Source organism: Odocoileus virginianus, chromosome 18 (genome assembly GCF_023699985.2).
Source record: "Odocoileus virginianus isolate 20LAN1187 ecotype Illinois chromosome 18, Ovbor_1.2, whole genome shotgun sequence".
Lineage (NCBI taxonomy): Eukaryota > Metazoa > Chordata > Mammalia > Artiodactyla > Cervidae > Odocoileus > Odocoileus virginianus.
The window spans coordinates 36,762,372-36,776,038 of record NC_069691.1 but is presented as its reverse complement, the minus strand read 5'-3'; the positions used below and the strand labels follow the sequence as shown (position 1 = coordinate 36,776,038).

General features: G+C 38.5%; 1 protein-coding gene across 4 annotated transcripts in view; it reads right to left on the bottom strand.

The window, feature by feature from the left end:
* Positions 1 to 13,667, bottom strand: part of FOCAD (focadhesin) — a 286,020-nt gene that overhangs the window by 191,682 nt on the left and 80,671 nt on the right. For all 4 annotated transcript variants that reach the window (XM_070480582.1, XM_070480584.1, XM_070480583.1 and 1 more), the window contains 2 exons: positions 6,076 to 6,163; positions 1,665 to 1,867 (listed from right to left, as the gene is read on the bottom strand). In XM_070480582.1, the coding sequence (XP_070336683.1) occupies positions 1,665 to 1,867; positions 6,076 to 6,163 (291 nt within the window). The remainder of the gene's footprint in view (positions 1 to 1,664; positions 1,868 to 6,075; positions 6,164 to 13,667) is intronic.

The window sequence follows — 13,667 nt, the reverse complement described above, 5'->3', positions numbered from 1 at the left end:
ATTTTTCAAAAGGGAGATCATATATCCACTGAAAGCCTCAATACAGCAGCACACTACCATCAGGAGGATATTTACACCCTAATAGTATTCCTTCCTCCTCCCTCTTCACCAGCTGCTCAAGAGAAAATCCACCATGCAGTGCTGATGAATAAGATTCACACACACCTGAGCAAATAGTAAGCTGAGTACTTACACATTAGATTTAGGGTGATCCTAAGTAAATATCACTCATGATTTAAAGGAACATAGTACCCTGTCCCCACCCCCATTCAGAATCCAATTTGTGTTCTACATGGGCAAACTAAAAGGGGAGGTAAAAGGCTATTAGAAATTTGGGGTCACAGTTTGTCATCCTATCAGAGCAGATGTTAAGAACTCTCTTCTTTTAATGCAAATCAATTACCTATTTCAAGTTTTATGGCTTAGTCAAACAATTAGAATCGAGGAGGCTGCCGCATATATTCAATATGCCTGCAGGCTAGTTTCTGCTGCATGATCAAATAGGGAACATAACCAAGAATCCCCAACAATGCCTCGGTTTCTGCTGCTAGAACATTTAACAATACGTTATTAGTGGTATTCTACTTTTGCAAACAGAACAACTAAGGCACTTGCTTGCATTTATGTAATGTCTTTGGTCTCTGGAAACTTAAGATGCTTCACCAGTTTTACAGTCTTTAACCCTGTATAGTTGGGAAGTACTATCACATTTTACAGGGCTTCGCAGGTGATGCTAGTGGAAAGAACCTGCATGCCAACGCAGATAGATGTAAAAGATGGGGGGTTCATTCCTGAGTCAGGAAGATCCTCTGGAAGAGGGCATGGCAACCCACTCCAGTATTATTCCCTGGAGAATCCCATGGGCTGAGGAGCCTGGCAAGCTACGGTTGTACAGAGCTGGACACGACTGAAGTGAGTTAGCACGCACGCACCACATTTTACTAAAGGTAAAACCCAAGCACCTAAAGAGGAAAAAATATGATGAATGTAGGCCTAGAATTCAGCCACTATCAAGATATTACTCATATTTCTCCATTATTTTAACAGGACCCGTGAGACTGACAAAGCCAAATGGGGTAAGCCCTGTAGGCATGGACAGGAATGGAGTGTGGACAGTCGGGCTGAAAGGAGTAGGAACACACACAAGGGACATCAAGAGCCATATGCTGGGGAATATGGCATAAGGTGCCATATTCAAAAGTCAAGTCTTAGTTCTTACAGATTCCAGAACTTCCAGGCAATTCCAATTCCCCACCACAGATTGTTGCAGGTCTAATTTTGCTGCACTATTTAATAGTACAAAGAGGGGGAAAAAAGGCTCCACGCTCAGATGTGTTGCAGAAGCACTAGGTTAGTTAACTAGAACTAGTTCCTTTCCTGCAGGATTCCTTAGGACCTTTAACCACTAATGGACACTGGAAACTCAACAAGCAAAAAAGATTACACAGATTTCCAACACTTATTTCACAGCAGGACTACCCTCCCCGCCACAGTCCAGAAGAATACACTAACATCTACACCAGTGCCTGACAGAGTGGTAAAATTCAATGACAGGATTTAAACCCAAACACATATATCATCAGGAGTGAGATTTCCGGCAGTGACTTAAATCCCACATAACTGATTAAACTTTATGTTAAGAGAAACAAGGATGAAGTTATTACCTTTTGGTGCTCGTCTCTGTAGCACTCCTGCTGTACCATTTCTAAAAGGTTTAGAGCCAACTCCTGCCTAGAGGGACCTTCTTCATCCATGGATATACAGTCTTCCAAGGCAGTAGAAGACAGTATCTGCAGGACTGGCATCACTAGCAGCAACGAGGACTTTGGGATCTTCTGACTCTCAGCAGAAGAAAGGAGCTTCAGAGCTGGTCATCCAAACAACAATTCAGTTTTCAAAATTAATACTCCAGTCAAACAAAATGCTTTTTTGTTTAAGAGAAATACGCAAAAAGCTTTCTTGCCCCTTTACAATTGGGTCATACACACAATTAAGATGATAAACCTTATCCTTTAAGAAGTAAAAAGAACATAAAAATTAGCTCAGCAAAAATAGGCTGTTAATGTACAGAACTTTTTAGTTTTTACTTGAGGATGCTCTTAGAGAAAATTCATATCATAGGCCAAAAAGTAAAATCAACTCTTTTTTTCTTCTAGGTCAATATGCATTTCTTTAAAATTCAACTCAACTTTTGCCCTTATACCCTGTCAGATCCTGTACCCTCAAAAACTGAGCTGAGACCAGAGTTCCTGATCTATGGATAACAAAACCAACACGTGCACTTCTCTTTCAAACCCAGCTGAGACTTGTATCAAGAGACGCAAAAGTAAAAAAGGTGAAACAGGGGATAACCTTCAGCAGTAATTACTAAGAAACAAATCAGCAAATTCTCAAAGTCCATAACCCATGGAATACAACCCACTTTTATGAAAGACTTTTTTTTAACATGGAAACACACATGTACAATAACTTACTTACATGTGTAGTCTCCCCTAGACTATGAACAGGATGAATTAAAGAATAAACTTTTTCAGTTACTGAATGAATGCTGATTTACTGAAAGAGGTTATTTGTAAGTTTCAGAGTGAGATTATTAATCAACTTAACTTCCCCACTACACCAAAAAAAAAAAAAAAATACAGTGAACTTTAAATCATGTCAATGAATTGCTAGTATTGTATTTTAAATCACCTGGAAGTCAAACCTGAATGTGGTACGAAATACAAACACTTGTTACTCCAACACTACGAATTTACTTTTTTTGCCTAAATATTAGTCTTAATCCATAATTGTCAGTTATTACAATAATCTAGTATATTTAACAAAATATGAAATTCATATAATACAAATATTTCTATATTCTGTACTATGGATCTTGCAGGCGTTTTTATAAATTGCTATTTACAATCATAGCCAGTGTTAGTAATTAAGAAGCATAACATTGTATTATGCACGCTCAGTCGCTTCAGTCATGTGTCTCTGCAATCACATGGACTGTAGCCTGCCAGGCTCCTCTGTTCAAGGGATTCCCCATGCAATAACACTGGAGTGGGTTCCCATGCCCTCTTCCAGGGGATATTCCCGATCCAGGGATTGAACCTGCATCTTCTGCGTCTCCTGCATTGCAGGTGGATTCTTTACCACTGAGCCACTAAAGAAGCCCCAACATTGTATTAGTGCTGTGTATTTTTAAAACTTGAAATAATCAATATTCTCCCTGTTATCTTATTGCTTTGAGCATTCTTTTCCAATATACTAAACAATAGGCTTTTGTTTACATTTCAACATGATATACTAGCTCAATAGTTTTCAGTATGGTTTATTCACTCTATTGAAGGTAACTTCAAATCAGAGACACCGGTTTACAAAGGAAAAACTTGGCTCTTCTCCAATGAAAGTATTGGAGTGTTTGATCCTGTATTATCCTATCACATGAGCTATAATGAAGGACTGGAGCCTCAGAATTAGGAATGCAGATTCTCTAGGGCATCAAAAAATTTTTTCTGGTCCAAAAACAAAACCCATGTATACAAAATATCCAGAAGAGGCAAATTTAGAGACAGAATGCACTTTAGTGTTTTTCTGGGACTGAGGGTGGGAATGAGGATTAACTGCAAATGGGTGCAAGAAATTTGGGGGAGAGGGATTGATGCAAAATGTTCTAAAACTAGACTCCACAACCTGGCGGCAAAACCCTGTAAATTTACTTTTTAAAAATTTATTTATCTATGGCTGTGCTGGTTCTTCGTTGCTGTGTGGGCTTGTCTCTGGTTACGGTGAGCAAGGGCTACCCTCTAGACGCAGTACATGGAGTTCTCATTGCCGTGGCTTCTCCTGTTGTGGAACACGGGCTCTAGTCATGAGAGCTTCAATAGTCGCAGCACACAGGCTCATTAGCTGAGGCCCCGAGAGCTTGTAGGCTTCAGCGGTTGTAGCACACGGGGTCATTACTTGTGGGGCAAGGCTTATTTTCTCCATGGCATATGGAATCTTCCCAGACCAGGGATCAAACCCATGTCCCCTGCATTTGCGGGTGGATTCTTTTCCAATGCACCACCAGGGAAGTCCCATAAATTTACTTTTAAAAGCATGTTATTGGACATATAAAAATGGTGAGCTGTAAGGTAAATAAGTTTGCCTCAAGAAAGCTGCTTTTTAAAAATAATAAAACTATGATTGTCATAAGTAACAAGATTGGAAGATTATACCTAAAGGAGGATGCCATGGATACTCTTTAAGGAGGGGAGGCAAAAACAGTTTAGTAAGAGACTAGGGAAGAAGGTACAAAGAGAACAGGGCCAAAAAGCAAAAGTAGGGTAGGAATCAAAGCTCTTAAGAAAGCCAAGGGTCCCTTTCATGTGCTAAAGCTATTTCTAAGACACTGCAAATGAAAGAGCAATTCATCCTCAAAATCACGGATTAAAATGCCCAGAAGGAGTTACACAATCAGTATTTACCTCAAGCACATTTTAAAAATGAAAAGTGGGAATGAATCAATGAATCATGGCATCATAACATATACATCACAAATTAGACATCATCCTACATTACTGCATGTATTATATTGACCAAGTAAAGCAAGGCAATATTAATGTAAAAGTCACAATTTAAAGGTATGACTTGTTTATTGATCTGCAAACTTGATTCCCACATTATTCTTTTTTTAATTAACTTATTTATTTTAATTGGAGGCTAATTACTTGACAATATTGTAGTGGTTTTTGCCATATATTTACATGAATCAGCCATGGGTGTACAAGTGTCCCCCATCCTGATCCCCCTCCCACCTCCCTCCCCATCCCAGCCCTCAGGGTCATCCCAATGCACCGGCTCTGAGTGCCCTGTTTCATGCATCAAACTTGGACTGTTGATCTATTTCACATATGGTAATATACATGTTACAATGGTTTTCTCTCAAATCATCCCACCCTCACCTTCTCCCACAGAGTCCAAAAGACTGTTCTTTACATCTATGTCTCTTTTGCTGTCTCACATATAGGGCCATCGCTACCATCTTTCTAAATTCCATATATATGCGTTAATATACTGTATTAGTGTTTTTCTTTCTGATTTACTTCACTCTGTACAATAGGCTTCAGTTTCATCCACCTCATTAGAACTGAGTCAAATGCATTCTTTTTAACTGCTGAGTAATATTCCATTGTGTATATGTACCACAACTTTCTTATCCATTCCGTCTGCCAGTGGACACCTAGATTACTTCCATGTCCGAGCTATTGTAAACAGTACTGTGATGAACATTGGGGTGCATGTGTCTCTTTCGATTCTGGTTTCCTCAGTGTGTATGCCCAGCAATGGGATTGCTAGGTCGTATGGCAGTTCTATTTCCAGTTTTTTAAGGAATCTCCATACTGGTCTCCATTGTGGCTGTACTAGTTTGCATTCCCACCAATAGTGTAAGAGGGTTCCCTTTTCTCTGCACCCTCTCCAGCATTTATTGTTTGTAGACTTTTTGATAGTAGCTGTTCTGACGGGCATGAGATGGTACCTCATTGTCCCACATTATTCTTAAACAGAACTTTTCTTTTTGCCTCCCTTTAGCCCCATTCCTTACTTTTTTTTAAGTCAATACTGGACAGTCAAAAGAATGTTATCTTCATTTGTTCTAGGTAGGTTAACAAAATAATCATAAATTAAGCCTTGTTCAATGTGGCGCCAGTTTTGAATAGTAAAGGTGTATAGAGTTTTAAAAGTAAATTCAAATGCTAAATACCTATTCTGCTTCAAGGGCTTTATGCTATTGATTCTGTTTGCTGTACAACTGTGAATGAGCTGTCACACCCTTCAGAATATTTACCAATGTCACTGCTATATAATTTAGAATATAATGTCCTAACAAACAGTTGAGATATTTGGTAAATTATGGTATATGGAATCTTGCACAAAACACCTTGATAAGAAAAAGAAAGCTCTATTTGATAATGACTAAACAAATTCCAGAATGGACATTCAAAATATATAGGACTTTACAGCACAGTACAATATGTAGTTCAAGTGACACCTGCCAATACTCATGTTAATTCATGTTACTCTTGTGAGCGTATTTTTATTTACCTAGACTTAAGATTGGCTTCTGTTGACTTGCTGGAGTCTGTAGAAGTAGTAAAGCTATTCCAATTATGACTGGTTCAACAGGAAAATCCTAAAGGAAAAAAAGAAAAGCAAAGAGCTGAAGAAGTTTCCAAGAACCATTGATTTATAATATGTATCTAGGAAAAGTATATTTAACATGAAATATTATAAACCTATTGTACAAAATTACTTACAGTAAGCCTGCTCTATTTAAGGAAGAATTGTTGAATGCCATAGCAGTCACACGTAAATTCAAAATGTTATCATATCTGGCCAAAGAGCAATAACTTATAAACTATACTAATTCAGAGGAAAAACCTGCAGTCTTCAAAGCAGTCAATCTTTGCAAATCAATAAAAACTACCTGAAATACTTAAGAATATTTCAATTCTGGAAAGTAGCTGAATTGTCTACTTAGGTAATACAGACATTGTTCATCTATACAACTTACATAATAAATTACAGTTAACAAATTTTGATAAATCATGTTATTATAATAAAAGAAACATCAGTACCAGAGAAGCAGAGATTTATTTCTAAATTACAGTAACTTATTAAGTATATGTAAATATAGTAAAGCAATAACCATAGAAATTTAAGGTCATTAATTTCACCAAGTATATAAATGAAATTTTAAAAAAAGATAAAAAGAGCATGTATTAAATTCTAATAAGGAAAATGCAAGTGGCATAAGATGTCATTTGAGGTTTCTATATAAAGAAAACAATAATGTATTATGGAACTAAAGAAGGTCCAACACACTCTGCTAAAATTACTTCATTCTGAAATTTACAGAAGTGTCTACAATTCTGTAACAAATTCTGTAGAATTCTACAATTCTACAAGCAGAAATTTCCCATGAATCATGAGTATAGGCAAAAAATTAAAAAACGAAATGTGAGATAGAGCTGTGTGTTAAAGAAACACTAGAGAGAAATCAACTTAGTCTGACACAACCAGAGTTATAATCCTGGAGATACCATCAACTCTGGCACAAATTAATAGGCCACCAAGTAGCTTCTCCTGAGACTGGCCTGTTGAGAACAGACGGTGGAAGAGAAAGAGCTGGAGATCAAGACACCCAAAATAAGGATAAGTAATGGCAGAGGATGAGACTAGATGACTTTAAATTGTTCATGATTCTGAGAGGTCACAAATTTTTTGTGTGATTAGAGGGCTTCCCTGGTGACGGTAAAAGAATCTGCCTGCAATGCAGGGGACCCAGATTCTGTCTCTGAGTTGGAAAGATCCCCTGAAGAAGGGAATGGCTACCCATTCCAGTATTCTTGCCTGGAGAATCCCATGGACAGAGGAGCTTGGTGGGGTCCATGGGGTCTCAAAGATTCAGACATGACCGAGTGACTAACACTTCACTTCCACTGATTTAATGAACACCTGAGAACGGTACCATTTAACAAGGTCTTTCAATAAAAGCTTGTGTTGGACATCTCATGAACACCTTCAAACACTACAGCAATAGACTCATACTGCCTGTCCCAGGCCACTGAGAGATCCAGAAGTACAGGGAAGTTAAAGCCCCATAGGCCATGACTTGACAAGTTGTTAAGAGAAGTCCAGGGAAAAACACTTCGGCCTTTATTCTGGCTCCTTCTGGCAGGTTCTGAAACATCTTCCATAACACTTTAGCATATTCCATGAGATGAGCAACTGGCTCCTTAGAGTAGTGGCCAACTCCCACCCTTAGTATTTCACTCTTCCTGTCTCTCTCCCATTTGCTTCCTGAGATCACAGCCACAGGTGGACTCCTGATGATAAGCCTTTGCCTTTGTGGAAACCCAGGTTTTGTTTTTGCCTTTAGGGAAATTCAGGGTCTACTTGTGGGGGAACCAAGGCTAATTCAAGAGCCTAACTGGAGAAAAGAAGTAAAGAAACCTTTATATTGGACCACAGATATCACTGGAGTCTTAGTGACAACAAACACCTGGAGTCCTTTCGCCTCAATCAAATGAAAGATAGCACTGGGCATCACCTATGTGCCAGGCAGGAAGTACATATGCTGGGCTCAGGGATGCTACTGTGAATGAGAGAGCATGGAAAAGTTTTTATGCTGTTGTTGGATTTTTTTTTTTTTCTTATTGTTGTTTTGTTTGTTTAGTGAAACACAAGGAATGAGAAAGGCTACAGCAAAGCTAAGTATCTGTAGCAGACACAACAATGACAGCCCAGCTCACACAATCCCCCAGTGTCACGGCTCTGCAACCTTCCCTGCCCTCCGCTCAGAGTTGACTGATCCAAGCTGGGCCAATCAGACCATTCTCCCTAGGAATCTGAGAACTTAAACTGAGACACACAGTGAAAAAAGGAAGCAGGGACTGAGTCATCTGATGGTAATGTGTTAGAGAACATAGGTCTCCAGCCTTACCAAAGCTGGAATGTACAGCACTCTCCACTTTGAAAGCTACCTAGTCTCCCCATAAACAATATTTTCTGTTAAGAGTACATATGCTTAGGGTTCTGTGCTTCCAATGCAGGGGCATGGGTTCAATCACTGGTCAGGGAACTAAGGTCACACAAGTCGCGTGGTATAGCCAAAAAAAAAAAAGAGAGAGAGAGAGAGAGAAAAGAATATATATATTTTGCTTGAAATGGAAAGCACCTTAGGTTATGATCATTCAAATAAGCTAAAAATAGTTCAGCTAAGACCAAATACATTGAAACTAATGTAGCCTAAGAAATACATCCATTTTCAGTGGATGTATTGAATGAAATAAATCCAATATAAGAACAGAAAAGGAATAAAGAGGAAAAGACAAGTTAATGTAATATTTGAATTGAACATTTAGCAAAATTTCCTGGGGGACAGGAAATTTCACAACGTAAGTATTTTAACAGTTCTACATATTTTTAATTCCTTCTAAAATTTTTTAAATATTGGGCAGATGGAAGACACAACATAAATAAGGCCTTCTCCCACAGATACCATTTCATCATTCTCAATGAAAGTATTCTGTCATTCTACATTAAAATAAAAAATATTTTTAAAATTCGACTCAAGTCAAAAATAGGACAATCTGAATTTTAATAAGGATATTATCTATAAGAAGTTGAAATGCATAAAATATGTTTAAATCTATAAGTTCAGAATACTTTCAGAAATTAGTTAAGTAGAGAGTCAAGCATGTATTCTAACTTTTCTGTATAAACTCTACTACTGGATAACCAAATACTAAGTGGAAACAACTACGTCTTTTAAGAGGAGTATTCCAACTAACAAATGAAGAACAGAATTAGATCATCACTTCTTTAATTCCTAATGAATTAATGAACTAGGCACTGAGCATCAACAACTACCAACATCATAAAAAGAAGAGCAACACATACTATGTGCTTCTTGATGAAAGAACACACCATGCCCTGTAGTCTTGGAAACAAAAAAATAAAACAAAAATCTGAATCTGATCAGGTCTCTATAGCTAACAACCTATGAACAGAGAAACATGTCAAAGCGCACCAAGAGATTGCAATCAGCAGATTTCAAGATTTACAAAACTCTATAGCTCACATAAGCCAGATTGTTCTTTTTTTTTAAAACAGGTAAACAATGTACAGACACACATGGAGGTGATAAATCTATAAACAAATGTAAAGAAGGTATCACTACAGAAGTCAGGATAGTCAGGGGAGAAAGGAGGTTGTGATTAGGACTGGGCTCCTGGAAAACTCGGGTTGCCAGAAAAGTTCTATTTCTTGATTTTTGATGCTTACAAGGTTGTTAACCTTATATGCAAAAATATATATATATTATAATAATAAAATTATTTAAGGGTGCTAGTTTAAAAGGTAGATGTTTGGATCCATCCAGCCCAACTAATTCAATATCTCTAGGGGTAGGACCTAGGCATTTACAGTTTAAATAAAATCTGCCTAGTGATTTTGATGCACTCTAGTCTGAACAATTTGATTGGAATATAAACTTCACAGATTTTGTCTTTTTCACCTAACTGCCATAGCAAAATATTTGCCAAAAAAAACTGTCTCCTACTCACATGAACCTACACAAACACAAAGGAACATTATGGGTTTACCTGTTAAGTACATTACATATATGGTTAAGACAGGCAATTCCAAGTAATTTAACTATATAATATTATCCATATAGTATTTTCTTTTTTTTTTTTTTTTAGTATTTTCTATATATTATTTATCTACAAATACTATTTATCTATGACTTCCCTGGTGGCTCAGATGGTAAAGTGTCTGCCTACAATGCGGAAGACCCAGGTGAAGACCCAGGTTCAATCCCTCGATCGGGAAGATCTCCTGGAGAAGGAAATGGCAACCCACTCCAGTATTCTTGCCTGGAAAATCCCATGGACAGAGGAGCCTGGTAGGCTACAGTCCAGGGGTCACAAAGAGTCAGACATGACTGAACGATTTCGCTTTCACTATTTATTCACATTTTATATATATTTTATTAGTATAACATATATCAATATATTATCTATTATAGCTATTATCTAATAGGTATAACTATATAAAATTGATATAAACATCTGAAAAATATGATTATTTTATTATATTAACTACATAATTTGTAACATCTAAGTATGTGCTCAGTTGTGTCCAAATCTTTGCGACCCCATAGGTTATAGCCCACCTAGCTCCTCTACCCATGGAATTTTCCAGGCAAGAATACTGGAATGGGGTGCCATTTCTTACTCCAGGAGATCTTCCCAACCCAGGGATCAAACCCATGCCTCTTATACCTCCTGCATTGGCAGGTGGATTCTTTACCAGTAGTGCCACTCGGGCTATGGTAATAATGTACAGTAGCATTTAATATGTTTAACAACATATATTAAACATATATTAAATGTTACTATATATTATTACTATATATTACTGTGTCTAATAGATAATATATAATATTATAATTTTTAAAGTTACCATTAATATATAACACAAACATATCATCATATGATATATATATAAAACCTAGCATCTGCTTCCCTGGTGACTCAGACAGCAAAGAATCTGTCTGCAATGCAGGAGACTCAGATTCAACCCCTGGGTCAGGAAGATCGCCTGGAGAAGAGAATGGCTACCCACTCCAGCATTCTTGCCTGGAGAATTTCATGGACAGAGGAGCCTGGCAAGCTATAATCCATGGGGTTGCAAAGTGCCAGACATGACTGAGCACCTAACACACACAACACACACACATATAAAACCCAGCATCGGTGAAATCATGCTAATCACAAAATTGACAAATTGACAAAAGATTTACTTGAGTTTTCCCCGGCTCCCGCCTCCCACCAAAATCTACACTCATGTTCTCTGTTTCCTCACTTACCATTCACTCCTTTATTCCAATTTGGTTCTTATTGCCATCACTCTGCTGAAACTGATTCTTCTGTGAAGAATAAATCTCTACAGGCTGAAGCCTAAAAATACTTTCCAGCCCTTACTTTGAATCCTCTCCCCAGAACACTGTTGACCAACCCCCTTCTAGAAAAACTCCTTCCGTTGATTTTCATGTCTGAGACAGATGACACAAGAAGGAGTATCTCAAAAGGGAGGATGATCACCTATCTCTTCTGCTTATGATACAATCCTCCTAGCTGTACTTTTTCAGACTCCTCTGTATCAATACACTCCAAATATTCACAGCCCCTAGAATTCCATCCCAAACCCTGTCATGCACTCCACAGTTAAAACTCTCACTCCAAAGTTGATGTTTACAAATCTATACCTTTAGCCTAAGCTTCCATCCTAAATTCTAAAACCATATATCCATCTATGATACCTACATACCTCAAACCAAGCATATCTAAAACTGAATTTATCATCTTCCCTCCAACATCAGCTACCATCTCTAAAGTGACTGCCACCATCCAGTTGCCCAAAGTAGAAAGCTGAGACTCCACCAAGGATTTCTCCTTGACCGTGTTCTCAACTACAAGGCCCTACTGATTTCATGTTCTATATTTCTCTTTTCCTGTCTTTATTTCCCTAATTAGCCCCTCGCCATGGACTGAGGATCCCCTTCCAAAATATATACAATGGAGCCCTTACTGCCAATTGACTGTATTTGGAGTCAGGAAGTAATTAGTAATAAGAAAGATTAATTAGCCATAATTAATTAGTCATAATTAGTCATTAATTAATTAGTCATAAGAAAGAAAGGAAGTGAAGTCACTCAGTCATATTCGACTCTTTGCGACCCCATGGATTGTAGCCTACCAGGCTCCTCTGTCCATGGGATTTTCTAGGCAGGAATACTGGAGTGGGTTGCCACTTCCTTCTCCAGATCTTCCCGATCCAGGGATTGAACCGGGGTCTTCCGCATTGTAGGCAGACACTTTACGGTCAGAGCTACCAGGGAAGTCCATGAGGTCATAAGGGTGGGGCCTTAATACAAAAGGATTAGTGTCTTGTAAGAAGAAACAATAGAGACCTCATTCTTGTCCTCTCTCCACTGTGTGAGAACATAGTGAGACAGCAGCCTTCTACAAGCCAGCAAGAAAGAGACATTAGGAGTCAAATTGGCCAGCACCCTCAGCTTGGACTTCCTAGTCTCCTGAACTGCGAGAAATGAACTTCTGTCGCTTAAGGTATCCAATCTGTGATTATTTTTTATGGCAGCCCTAGCAGTCTAAGACATCCATCCTCACTTTCTGCCCTATTCATGTTCCCTTCCTCCAAACCCTTTTCCACTCTCCCACTAGAATGACCTTACAACACACACACAAGCAGGAGGGCATCACTTTGCTGAAAGTTCTTCAATAGCATGCCACTGCCTAAAAGATAAGACATAAGCTCATTGTGAGGGAGGGAAGAGCCTTTGTGATAGGCTCAGCCTTCTCTCCTACATCTTAATCCTGAGCAACACTCAACACTTTTTTCTGAATGGGCCATGCCTGTGACTTCCTCACACTGCTCCCGCAGCTGGAATGCCTTCCCAGCTACGGTTTGTACCAAGTTTGCTTAGCAAACTCCTCCAATCTGAACTCAGGTCCTACCTCCCTTAAATTATGCTCCCAATGGACTTTAAATACACCCCCACAAAAACACTTACCTTACTGTACTATTTATTTGCATGTTTCTAAGTCACTTGAGGTCACAGAATGGCCTTTTCATTTATGAACAAATGACTCTTGATATACACATGGGTTTGAACTGCACAGGTCCACTTGTACATAGATTTTGTCAACAGACACATACACAGAGCTACACAATCAGCAGATGGTTCAAACAACAGATGCAGAACTCTAGATGTGGAGAGTTAACTGTAAAGTTATATGTGTATTTTCCACCTCTCAGAGAGTTGGCACCCCTAATTCCCATGTTGTTCAAGGGTCAAATGAATTCTTCCATTGTTTTTCAGTCATTCAGTTGTGTCTGAGTCTTTGCGACCCTATGAACTGTAGCACGCCAGTCTTCCCTGTCCTTCACTATCTCCGGAGTTTGCTCAAATTTATGTCCAATGAGTCAGTGATGCCATCCAACCATCTCGTCCTCTGTCGTCCCCTTCTCTTCCTGCCCTCAGTCTTTCCGTGCATCAGGGTCTTTTCCAACGAGTCAGCTCTTTGCATCACATGGCCAAAGTATTG